The 13,448-nt window shown below is 36.0% G+C and overlaps 1 protein-coding gene across 1 annotated transcript in view; it reads right to left on the reverse strand.

The window, feature by feature from the left end:
* ASCC3 (activating signal cointegrator 1 complex subunit 3) overlaps window positions 1-13,448 on the reverse strand; it is a 411,239-nt gene that overhangs the window by 195,602 nt on the left and 202,189 nt on the right. Inside the window, exons 15-16 of the mRNA XM_056818622.1 lie at window positions 1,495-1,686; window positions 1,018-1,242 (exon numbers count right to left, since the gene is read on the reverse strand). Coding sequence (XP_056674600.1) covers window positions 1,018-1,242; window positions 1,495-1,686 — 417 coding nt within the window. The remainder of the gene's footprint in view (window positions 1-1,017; window positions 1,243-1,494; window positions 1,687-13,448) is intronic.

Genomic DNA, 13,448 nt, shown 5'->3' on the forward strand with positions numbered 1-13,448 from the left:
CCTATGCTTAAGCATAGAACAGGAATTTCTTTGAGTCATGATTGATTTTAGAATTGATACAATGGAGATACTTGGAATCAATCTCCACCCTATTTAGTCCTAACAGGATTGAGTAAGGGCTGTAGCCTAGATCAAAATTTAATTATTCCAATCTCTACCCTACTCAGGTTAACAGGATTTAGAAAGGGCTGTAGCAAAGGAGCAAAGATTTAATCATTTGAAAATATGACCTTCAACAGACATGTGCAAAGCCTCTGGGAGGTCCTGGATTAAGCTAGAGCCTCCATTGGCACAGGGAAATTGATGGACAGTGATTGGTAGATGTGAGAACTGAGGGGAGGCAACTTGGATGGTTTCCTTAAAGATCAGGGGGGTCTGAAGACTTGGGAGGGTTGAGGAGTTGATCGGAGTGGTGGCAGTGGACTCTGAGAAGCTTGCTCTGAAGGAAGCTGAAGGTGGGGGCCTCTGAGACTGTTTCTCCATTTTGGTCACGTGAGTAATAGGGACTGATCTCCTTTCTTTGCCCCAGCTATCTAAGGGCTTGGGCCTTTTGGCCCAGCCTAAACAGAAGGGGTATTTAAGCCCTATTCCTTTCTCTCCCTTTTTCTCTCTCTCTATCTCTAATTCCTTTCTTCCTCCTATTGTAATTAAACTCCATAAAAGATTGACTGCAAACTTGAGTTTTCATTTAGGAATTACATAGCTGAATTCCTTGGCGACCTTAATATATATCAGTCTTTTAAAGTGATTCCCTTGTAACAGTGCACCAGGCTATTTCTTTGTAATTTATGGGAGTGCTTACTTACTAGTTGTATGCTATTATATTTAACTAGATTTTCATATGACTTTTTAATATAGTGTTATTCATGATTTCACAAAAAATATGATGCCAATTTTGAGAAAACCTGAATAGATAAGCACTAGTTTTCTTGTTTGTTTTGTCTGACCTCTTCCCAGAAGTTTCCAGGTCTTTCAGGTAGCTAGTCGTTAAGACAAATGACATTAGTCATATCTTACCTCTGCATTCAGATTATCTGCAAGACTTTCCAAAAACTGGCTTTCAATTGGATTCTGTTGAGTAAGTAGAGTCAGGTAATGGCTGAGTTTATCATGAGTTGTTATGATTATGCCTTCCCCAAATTTATCAAATTGCGGCCTTCCAGCTCGACCAAATATCTGCATGACATCTAAAATTCCAAGGTCAACAAAGGAACCTCTTTTTGCAGCATATATTTGTGTTCCCTGGTTAAAGAAAAGTTAATAAAAATTAACATAAACACATACAAATATAATCCTGATGAGATGAATGCTGAAATTAGACAAATATGGTAAGATTTCAAAAGTGTACTTTACCTAATCCTATAATAATCAATGATATAGTTAAATTTTTATACTATAAATTAGACTTTGAATGGATAAAACTATTTAATTGGACCACCTAAAAATACAATATTTTTCAGCATTAGTGGTTTTAGAAGAAAGATAAGCTTTTACCTTAATGATAACAGCATGAGCAGGGAGATTGACACCCCATGCTAATGTAGCTGTACAAACTAGAACTTTAATATGTCCATGAGAAAACAAATTTTCGACCAAACTTCTATCCTGTCGAAGCATTCCAGCATGATGAATACTAAAGCCATCTGGGAACATTTCTCTCAACTGCTTATTTCTTGACTTTTGCACCTGTGATAAGAAAAAAACAGAATTTGTTGTTAAAACTTGTTTTCATTTAATGAATGTTATGTTTTCTCCCACTAAAAGTTTCTTGAACAATTTAGTGTCAGTTTTTCAAATCATAACCAATGCTAGAAGCCTATGAAAAAAATTTAATAACTGTGTCAACTGGAAAGTCTTAGAGATGGAAGTAAAAAATGAAATAGGTAAGTAGCTGAACATACAATCTACAGTAAGAATTTCTGGGCATTTTGATGCTTATATTCCATAACTGACACCAGTGAAAAGACAAAAACAATTTTCTTGAATTGACAGATTAGAGAAAAACCCATCAAAACCCCAGCAAAATAAAAATCAACATGACCATGAAATATGTAAACAATATTCCAAAAGAAAAAGTGAGGCTATGTAAGGGAAAGTAATTATGATTAGGTGACCCCTTGAAGTTGCAAGAAAGATAGCTAGATGGTAATATGAAGCTCACTGGGCAAGTGTGAGAGACAGCCATGGAATGTCTGAATAACAGGGAAATAAGTGGTACCTGAAGAGAAAGAGCTGACTGTACAGGCAAAATTTCATTATAATGAGCTTCATAGGGCAGCCATATATGCCTTTTAGTTGAATTTTGCTGTAATGCATGTATTGCTAGAAATCATACTCCTAGTCTTCAGGCGGTGGAGGCAAAAGAGAGCTGATTCCCAACCTCCCTGTAGTGAGACAATAAGTGAAAAGAAGCCTGAACCTAGTAGGGAAGAAGAGATGTGTCATGTGCTCCAATCATCTCTATTATTCTTATATCTGAATTCCTAGTGTTTCTTTCGGGAGTAATTTTTTTTTTAATCCTAGTAATTTGAGAACATAAATGTGAAGTTAACAAGTATTTATTAAGTACCTACTATGTGCTAGGCACTATGCTAAGCACTGGACAAAGAAAGGCAAAACAACAGACCCTGCTCTCAAGGAGCTCACAGTCTAATGGGGGAGACAACATGCAAATATCTATGTAAAAACTATACCTACTCTCTGTTCGTCTCTATATTAGTAAATAAAAACATATAAGATAAATAAGAGATAATCTCAGAGGGAAGGCACTAAGATTAAGAAAATCTGGGAAAGGCTTCTTGTAAAAAGTGGTTAGATAATAGAGTGAATACAGTGCTGGGCCAGGAGTCAGGAAGTCCTGAGTTCAAATCTGTCTTCAGACACCCACTGGTCATAAGACATTGGGCAAATGATTTGGCCTCTGCTTACCTCAGTCTCTTCAACTGTAAAATGGGGATAACAATAGCACTTGTCTCCCAGTGAGAAATCATTTGTGAACCCCTATCACAGACCCTGGCACATAGTAGTGCCTATATAAATGCTGCTATCCAACATCATCACCATGTGCCAGGAACTGTGATGATTTGCCCACTCTAGCCTCCCTCAAGTCCCAGCTACAGTTTTTCATCAAAGGTGGAACTGTAGCTGGGACTTGAGGGAGGCTAGAAAATCCAAAAGGTACAGATGACAGGAAAAAATATCTAGGCTTGGGGGACAGCCAAGAAAACTACATGGAGTCAGTTAATGAAGTACTTTGTGCAGGCATCAGCAAGGAGGACAGGGTCACTAGATCTCGAAGTACATGTTGGGGAGTAAGGTGTAAGAATACTTGGAGGTTATAGGGGAGATAAATTATGAAGGCGGTAAAAGGCAAGCTGAGGATTTTATATTTTATTTCAAAGTTATCAGGAAGCCACTAGATTTCACTGAAGGTAGAAGAGGAGTTGGTGGTGCTGTGATATGGTCAGTACTATGCTTTAGGAAGATTATTTTAGTCACTGACAGGAGGATGGAATGGAGTGGAGCCTATTTTAGCCAAGGAGACCAATTAGAAAGCCACTGCAAGTCTCCACATGAGGTGATAAGGGCCTCAAAATGGTGCCAGAGAAGGGGAGTATATATCAAATGTTGCAAAAGAAGGATTTATCAATTCATTGGATAGGGAGATGAAAGAGGGGAAGAAGTTAAGGGTGGGACAGATTATGAGGCCTGGGTAACTGGGAAGATGATGGTACCCTCAATAGTAAAAGGGCAATTAGAAAGAGGAGAGGGTTTGAGGGTAGCAAATTCAGTTTTGGGCATGTTGAGCTTAAAATGTCTCAGAGACATCCAATTCAATATGTTCACATAGTAATTAAGGGTAGCTTGATGGATAGTCAGGCCTGGGAGGTCCTAGGTTAAAATCTAGCTCAGGCTTCCCAATTGTGTGACCCTGGGCAAGTCACATAACCTAAACTGCCTAGCCCTTTTCCTGATCTTTTGTCTTAGAACCAACACTTAGCATTGATATTAAGACAAAAGGTAAGGATTAAAAAAAAAGGCATCTGGAGATTGATAGAGGTTGGAGCTAGATACATAGATGGGTGCTGATTAGAACAACAAATAAAATAGTACAGAGGGAGAAGAGAAGAGGGCCCAGGAGGGGATATAGGGAACATCTAGTTAGTAAGCATGACCTTTTTGAAGGTCTAGAAAGGAGAGAGAGGAGCAGTCAGAAGGAGAACTGGGAGAAAGCAGTATAAAATGAAAGCATAGGAAGGGGTGAATATCAAGAGATTAATCAGCTGTGCTAAAGGCTGCAAAGGTTAAGAAGAATTGAGAAGAATTCATTAGATCTGGCAATCAAGAGAACAATGGTAAATTTGGAGAAAGAAGATTCAATAGAGTGAAGCTGGAAATCATTCTGCATAAAGTTAAGAGAATGAGAGTTAAAGGCACTGAATTCAAGTTGTTTACATTTGAAAGAGAGGAATATCATAATGAATGATAGAGGGAATGGATACATCAAATAAAGGGTTTTTTTTGAGGATGAATAGTATGTTTGAGATGAAGATGTGTATCTAGAGTTAAAAATTAATTGATATTTGACAGAACATGAAAGCTCACAAAAAGGTCACCTTTGGTCCAATTCACTTTAGTTCTCTTTGTCCTTTCACTGCATATTTGCCTTAGGGATTTTTTTCATTGATAGGAATCAAATATACATACAATATATGCCTATTAAATGTAGAGAACTTACATTAAACAAATAATAACAGCACCATTATTATAGGTTATCAACTATATCTCAGACTTACTGTCATAATAGGCCATCTAAGATAGTTAATCTATCATGTTTTACCACTAAGCTAGGATTTTCATAGGTACTAAAAGAATCATTTAAAAATCCATCAATCCCTCTTTGATATGAGCAAGTATAAAGGCTTTACTGGAATACATTACAATTATTCTAGATAAACAAAGAAACAACTGTCAAAACCTTATAATTCAGGAAGTTACTCTGAAAAATAGAAACTCTTCTAGAGCTTTTAATCTGTCTATGAATAATTATTTCACTATATTTCACAGAAAAAAAAATGACCCATACAAATAAAATCCAATTTTATCAAGATTCAAGTATTGAATAGGTGAGCAGAACAAAACCCAGGGAGATTTAGACCAGCAGAGGGAAAAAAAGCTAACCTCTTGACATGGGCATTGTACCCCAAGAAACTCAGGCAAACTATTATCAGGAAAATTCCTTTGCTCTCTGACATCCTCATGACTCCTAGCCTAAAACATCTAACGACCCCTATAGGACCCTGACATGATTGTCCTCATTTGATCTTCCTTTAGATTTAAGATGGACAGAGATGCATCTTCAGGCTACATCTTGATTCTATCAGGCTGTATCTCAGACATCTGTCTGTCCCCTAAAACCAAAGAATCTTTTATGAGGGTCATGCCCTATGTCTCCAGGCAGACCCCAGTCAGATAACCAAACCCCTGACTGAATGCCTGAGGGTTTACCACTCTAGAGTCACATCCTCACCATGACACAGCATCTGTTGTAAAGAGTATAAAATCCCCAGAACTGATGTTGTCTGGGGGACAGCTTTTCCATCCATGCTGTCCTCCCAGGGAGCAGCCTTCCATTTGCTGTTCCACCTGTACTATTCTCCTGGCCATTCTCAACATTACTTTCTAAATGAATAAATGTCTCTTTTTATTTTTATTTTTAAGTTTCAGTCTTGTATTCTTGCAGAAAGGTATCCTTCCTGAACACCAGGGGTGCACCTCTTCATCCACACAACACTCTGACCTGCTCCTCTTTCATTGCAAATTATCCAAAGTTTGAAAACATTATCTGAAAATTTGGAACATTAAAAGGACCTATAAAATTGTTCAAAAATCCTAAAAATACTCATAGCAGAAAAACAGTTTCTAGCTCTAAAAATTAAATTAGATAGGGACTCAATGAAAATTTAGTAGAAAATTATTCTGATTAGCAATATCTTAAAAATGCAATTTGCAACACTGATTTCCTTTTACTAAACAGGACAATGAGAAATCAAGGTTTATTCTGCAAATAGAGAACTATTTAAAAATATGAAAGAAAACCTGTTATAACTTTCCCTATAAAATTATATTGGAACTTCAGATTATTTTAATTTATATTTACCAAGCAAGCTAGAAAAATAGAGAATCAACTTTGATCACCCAGAAAAGCATGACTAAGTTTAGAAAGACTTATCAGTCAGTCTGGATAGTGGGTTATAAAACTAAGTTACAGTAAAATGAAGGTTTTAAATATAGAACTGGTGACACAATATCTTCTATTTGTCTTAAGTCTAAAGAAGCTTATCACCAAACAGAAAGTCAACAAGCAGAGGTAAAGGAGTTAGCTTGAACCTAGGACAACCAGCTCTTAAAAAGTCAGTGTGATCACTGAAACCTCAGAATACAGTGAACACTAAGCAAGTTTGATTCTGTTGATTGTAAAGATTTAAGAAAGCAATATAGAAAGTGTTAACAATAGAAATTTGGCACACACTTCTCTGGGGTTGGGTTCCCCTGGAAAGTTGTGTTTGTGAGAAAAAGTAATTCTGATCCTATCATGTTTTTTGCCTTTTTCATGGGAGGAAGAAAATTCAGGATTTAAAATTAAAAATAAGAATATTAAAAATAAATATCTAATGAAAAATGTAAAAATAATTACAAATAAAACTTAAGATTTTTCCCACATTCTTGAGAAATGGTGCCTTTATTTAGTATTTAGTACTGGCATATAGAGCTGGAAAGGGCCAAAAATATCATTTGTCTTAACACTTTCACTTTAAACATTAAGAAAATGAAGATATATAGCATTACTGTCTGATCAGCTTTTCTCAAACTTTATCTTAATTATCCTAAAGACCACACTGGCACATCCCACACTTTAGATCACTTGCTCATACTCTGCCATCTTTTTCTTTTTCTCCTGACTTCTGATCAGTCTCTTTTACTGGATCATCATTTACACCGTTAACCTTAACTGTGAGTATACTCCAAAGTTCCTTCCTAGATTTTGTTTCGCTTTCAATCATCATCATCATCATCATCATCATCATCATCATCATCATTAAAACTAACAACCAGCATTACATGTGTCAAGCAATGTACAAATATCATTTCATTTGAACTGGACAACAATCCTGGGAGGTAGGTGCCATTATCATTACCCACTTTATGCTCAAGGGAACTGAGGCAGAGACCGAGTGACTTGTCCAGGATTTTCTAGCTAGTATGTATCTAAAGATGGATTTGACTTCATGGTCCAGACTACAGACTGAGCATTCCATCCAAATTAAAAGTAAATATGGACAACACAACTGATTAAGGTGACATTCTTTACATTTACTGAAAAAGGTTTTTAAAATATTTCTACCACTGTTACGAACTCAATGGAGAAAATGGTCTTTTAATTTTATATTAATTTCTTATAGAATTATTTATTCAGTTCCTATACTTTATAGAGGAACATGACTTCAATATTTTATTTTTTTTTCCATTTGAATTAGTTTATTTAGTCAATTTAGAACATTATCCCTTGGTTGCAATAATCACATTATTTCCCTCCTTCCCTTTTACCCACTCTTCCCCCAGCCAATGTGCAATTTCATTGGGTATTACTTGTGTCCTTGATCAGAACCTATTTCCATTTGTTGTTTACACTAGGATGTTCATTTAAAGTCTACATCCCCAACAATATGCCTTCAACCCATGTATTCAAGCAGTTGTTTTTCTTCAGTGTTTTTACTTCCACAGTGTTTCCTCTGGATATGGATAGTAGTTTTTCTCCTAGGTTCCTCCAAGTTATTCAGGGTCATTGCATTGCCACTAATGGAGAAGTCCATTACATTCGATTGTGCCACCGTGTATCAGTCTCTTGTGTACAATGTTTTCCTGATTCTACTCCTCTCACTCTTCATCAATTCTGGGAGGTTGTTCCACTCCCCATGGAATTCCTCCACTTTATTATTCCTATGAGCACAATAGTACTCCATCACCAACATATACCACAATTTATTCAGACATTCCCCAATTGAAGGGCATCCCCTCATTTTCTAATTTTTTGCCACCACAAAGAGTGCAGCTATGAATACTTTTGTACATGTCTTTTTCCCTATTATCTCTTTGGGGTAAAAACCCGGCAGTGCTATGGCTGGATCAAAGGGCAGACAGTCTTTTAGCGCTTTTTGGTGATAGTTCCAAATTGCCCTCCAAAATAATTGAACCAATTCACATCTCCACCAGCAATGAATTAATGTCCCAACATTGCCACATACCCTGCAACATTCATTACTTCCCATTATTTTCATGTTAGCCAATCTGCTAGGTGTGAGATGATACCCGAGTTGTCTTGATTTGCATTAATCTGACTATAACAGATTTAGAACACTTTTTTTTCATGAGCTTATTAATAGTTTTGATTTCTTTAACTGAAAATTGTCTATTCATGTTCCTTGCCCATTTATCAATTGGAGAATGGCTTGATTTTTTTGTACAACTGGCTTAACTCTATAAATTTGAGTAATTAGACTTTTGTCAGATGTTTTTGTAATAAAGATTGTTTCCCAATTTGTTGCTTCCCTTCTAATTTTGGATACATTAGTTTTGATTGTACAAAAACTTTTTAATTGAATGTAATCAAAATTATTATTAATTTTACATTTAATGATTTTTTTCAAGCTCTTGCTTGGTTTTAAAGTCTTTCATTTCTCAAAGATCTGAGAAGTAAACTATTCTGTGTTCACCTAATTTGCTTATAGTTTCCTTCTTTATATTCAGGTCATTCACCCATTCTGAGTTTATCTTGGTGTAGGGTGTGAGATGTTGATTCATACCTAATCTCTCCCATACTGTCTTCTAATTTTCCCAGCAGTTTTTATCAAATATTGGGTTTTGGTCCCAAAAACTGGGATCTTTGGGTTTATCACAGACTGTCTTGCTGAGGTCATTTACCGAAGTCTATTCCACTGATCCTCCTTTCTATCTCTTAGTACCAAATTGTTTTGATAACCACTCCTTTATACTACAGTTTGAGATCTGGGACTGTAAGTCCTCCATCGTTAGCATTTTTTTTTCCAAGACTTCCCTGGATATCCTTGATCTTTGATTCTTCCGAATGAACTTTGTTATATTTTTTTCTAATTCAGTAACAAAGTTTTTTTGTAGTACAATGGGTATGGAACTAAATAAGAAAATTAATATGGGTAGGATTGTCATTTTTATTATGTTAGCTTGTCCCACCCATGAGCAATCAATGTTTTTAAAATTGTATAGATCTAGTTTTAATTGTGTGGAGTGTTTTGAAGTTGTGTTCACATAGTTCCTGTGTTTGTCTCTTATTTAGTCTTCATCTGAGGATTTTTAATTTGTTCACTTTCTAGTTTTTTAATTTACATGCCCATTCATTGACCTTTGCCCTTCTTAATTTGTTAATAAATGAACTGAAAGATATAAATTTGCCCCTCAGTACTGCTTAAGCTGTATCTCATTGGTTTTCAAAGGATGTCTCATCATTGTCATTTTCTTCAATGAAGTTCTTAATTGTTCTTACAATTTGTTCTTTAACTGGATTTGGAGAAAGATATTGTTTAATTTCTAATTAATTTTTGATTTACCTTTCCATGTACTCTTGCTAATTATTATTTTCATTGCATTGTGATCTAAGAAGGTTGTATTTATTATTTCTGCCCTTTTGCACTTGTTTGCAATGTTTTTATGCCCTAATACGTGGTGAATTTTGGTGAATATACCATGTGCTGCTGAAAAGAAGGCATATTCCTTTTTTGTCCCTATTTATTTTTCTCCACATGTCTACTAACTCTAATTTTTCTAAGATTTCATTTGCTTCTCTCATCTCTTTCTTTTTTATTTTTTGGTTTGATTTATCTACTTCAGATAGTGGAAGTTTCAGGTCTCCTACGAGTATAGTTTTTTTATCCATTTCATCCTTGAGCTCCACTAGTTTCTCCTTTGGAAATTTGGATGTTATGCCATTTGGTGCATATATGTTGAGTACTGATATTTCCTCATTGTCTATACTGCCTTTTATCAGGATGTAATTACCTTCTCTATCTCTTTTAATGAGATTTATTTTTACTTTGGCTTTGTCAGATATCACGATTGCGACTCCTGCCTTCTTTTTATCAGTTGATGCCCAATAGATTTGGCTCCATCCTCTTACTTTCACCCTATGGGAATCTATCTTCCTCATGTTTGTTTCTTATAGACAGCATATGGTAGGGTTTTGGATTGTAATCCTCTCTGCTATTTGCTTCCATTTTATAGGTAAGTTTACTCCATTCACATTCAGAGTTATGATTACTAGCTGTGTATTTCCCAGCATTTTGATTTCTACTCCTGGTCCTTCCTTTTCTTCTTTCACTATTTCCTTCTAAACCAATGTTTGTTTTTAATCAGTCCCCCTAGTTCCCTCCCTTACTTTACTTCCCTTTCTAACCCCTTCCCTTCTTATTTCCCCCCTTATTTTCCCTGTAGTCCTTCTAAAACTACCCCCCACCCTCTCCCTCCCTTGAACTGCTTCCCTCCCCACTAGATCATTTGTTGTCCTTCTACTCTATAGGGCGCAAATCTACTCTCTGCCCCAATGGATTGGATTATTCTTCCCTATTTAGGTCAATTTCATAGCATGTAAGAGCTGAGTCTTTCCTATTCCAAACCTCTTTACCCTTCCAATGTATTGATGTTCTCCTTTCCCCCCCAGCTATGAGCTTGTTTGATACATAAATTTACCGCCATTTCTTTTTTTCCCATTTCTTTTAGTATTTACCTCTTTTTTTAACTCTAGTTGTGTATATATATATACACATTTGTATTTATGCATGCATATATCCATATACCTATTAATGTCTTGTCCTTTCATCCTATACAGTTTGTCACTGTTCCCTCTAAGTATAATTCTTCTACCTGACCGGGTGATAACAACAGTTTTTAAGAGTTACCAACTAAAAACACTTTGATAGAACTCTTGGTTGTATTCATAGTGATTGTTCAAAAATTGTATTCAGATTACTGAATGTTGAGAGCAAAAGCCAATAAACACAAAAATCAAATAAGAGATAAGGAAGAGGAACACACCAAAAGCAGCACAATATTAAAGGTATGCCAATTTCATTTTCCAAGATATCAAAAAAAGATTCCAAAGGAAGGAAAAGATAAATCAGGAGCAAGATATTTAGACTTAAGAGGTACGGAGAATAGGTCTCACTGAATCAATTCTTTGTGGTCTATCAATAAACACTTCAAACAAAATGTCTCATTAAAAGCTCTTTCCCACAAAACTACCTCTTTATAGTTATGATAAAAATCAAAGTTCTCTGACAAAGACAACCAGATATAATTTATTTTTTTAAACCCTTAGCTTTGGTCTCAGAGTTGATACTGTGTATTGGCTCTAAGGCAGATGAGTGGTATGGGCTAGGCAATGGAGGTTAAGTGACATGCCCAGGGTCACACAGGCAGGAAGTGTCTGAGGCCATATTTGAACTCAGTACCTCCTGTCTCTAGGTCTGGCCTTCAATACACTGAGCCACCTAACTTCCCCCTTACACATAATATTTTAATAGATCTGTATTGCTATGGTTGTGGGAACTTTTCACTGGCTAAGTGAAGTATTCTTATCTTACAATAACAAGAATATACCCAAAGGACTTTGGGCTATACATTCTTCAGATGTAGGGATTCTAAAGTCAGCAACACCAGTAAAATTAGAAGTTAAAGATGGGACACCACCGAGGATACCACAATACAAACTAAGTAAAGAAGCCATAGATGGAATCAACCCAATTATCCAAAGCTTGTTGGATCAGAAAATTTTAATCCCAACAATTTCAGAATATAATACACCAATAATACCCATAAAGAAAACAAAATGTGACTCTGAAGGAAAAGTTCCATGGAGACTGCTCCAAGATTTAAGAGCAGTAAATAACTTTGTGAACAAAGTCCTATGCAGACATTCCAATCCCATCTAAAATAATTTCAGAAATCCCAAGTAACTCTAGATAGTATATTGTCTTTGATCTGTGTAGTGCTTATTTTAGCATTCCAATTGCAAAGGAGAAACAAAAAATCTTTGCTTTCACTTGGAATGGGACTAAGTTGACATGGGTAAGTTTACCAGTGGGATTGTATGATAGCCCAACAGGATTTTGCCAAATCTTGCAGCAAGATTTAAAGAACATCCTATTCAATGAAAGCAAAATTGTGCACTATGTGAATGACATTCTTCTTGCATCCTCATCTGCTAAAGTTTGTTACCAGGATAGTAAAAAACTCCTCCGAGAGCTATATAAGAAAGGCCACAAAGTTTCCAAATCAAAGCTACAATGGGTCATGCCTAAAGTGGAATACCTAGGATTTATCTTGGAAAAGGCGAAAAGAAAGATTTCCAAGAAAAAGCTGAAGACATACAGAAGCTCAGTGTGCCAAAGATTAAGAAACAACTAAGAACTTTTTTTAGGAATGACCGGTTTCTGTAGACAATGAATCCCAAGCAATAGCCAAATAACAAAATGCCTTAAGGACTTAACAAAAAACACACTCACAGAACCTTAGAAACTAATGAAAGAGCACCTCCAAGCCTTGGCACAGCTCAAAGAAGCAATCATAACAGTTCCAGTCTTGGGTATTCCAGACTACAACAAAGAATTCCATCTTTTTGTACATGAAGCAAGAGGCATAGCTTCTGGAGTATTAGTTCAAATTTTAGGACCCAATTTTAGGCCAATGGCATATTGTAGTACACAGCTGGATATTATTGAGAAAGGAATGATTCCCTGTTTGAGAGCAATTGCAGCCATAGCAACCATTATTAAAAAGTCATCTGATTTGGTATTAGGATCAAAACTTAATGTCTACTCTGCACACCAACTAGAATCCATATTGAAGAAATGTCATTCACAAGCTTTCACACAGCAAAGACTTTCTCAATATGAAATTGTGTTACTAAGCAATGAAAACATCACTTTAAAACTTTGCCAACCATTGAATCCAGCTTCCTTGATTCCAGATCTGATGTTGGAAGGGGAACCCATACATAATTGCCAAGAAACAATACCATTAGTAGAAAAACCAAGAAATAACTTAAAAGAAACCCCCCTGGAATAACCCGACATTGAAATGTATACTGAGGGTTCGAGCATGATAGTTAACTGAGAAAGGTTTACTGGAGCAGCAGTAGTAACACAAACAGAGACATTATGGTATGAGTCCATACCAAAGCACGTGACTGCTGTGATATTCAAAACTACTCAACCCTACTCAAACCATTCTTTAGAAGATGGGATTTAACTATTTCCTGATCAATAACAATAGAGATACTTGGAATAACAAAATCAGGTCTTAGAAACTATAATCTCCACCCTACTCAGGGTAAAAAGATTTAGGAAGGGCTGCAGCAA

Source organism: Monodelphis domestica, chromosome 2, assembly GCF_027887165.1.
Source record: "Monodelphis domestica isolate mMonDom1 chromosome 2, mMonDom1.pri, whole genome shotgun sequence".
NCBI classification, from domain to species: Eukaryota; Metazoa; Chordata; class Mammalia; order Didelphimorphia; family Didelphidae; genus Monodelphis; species Monodelphis domestica.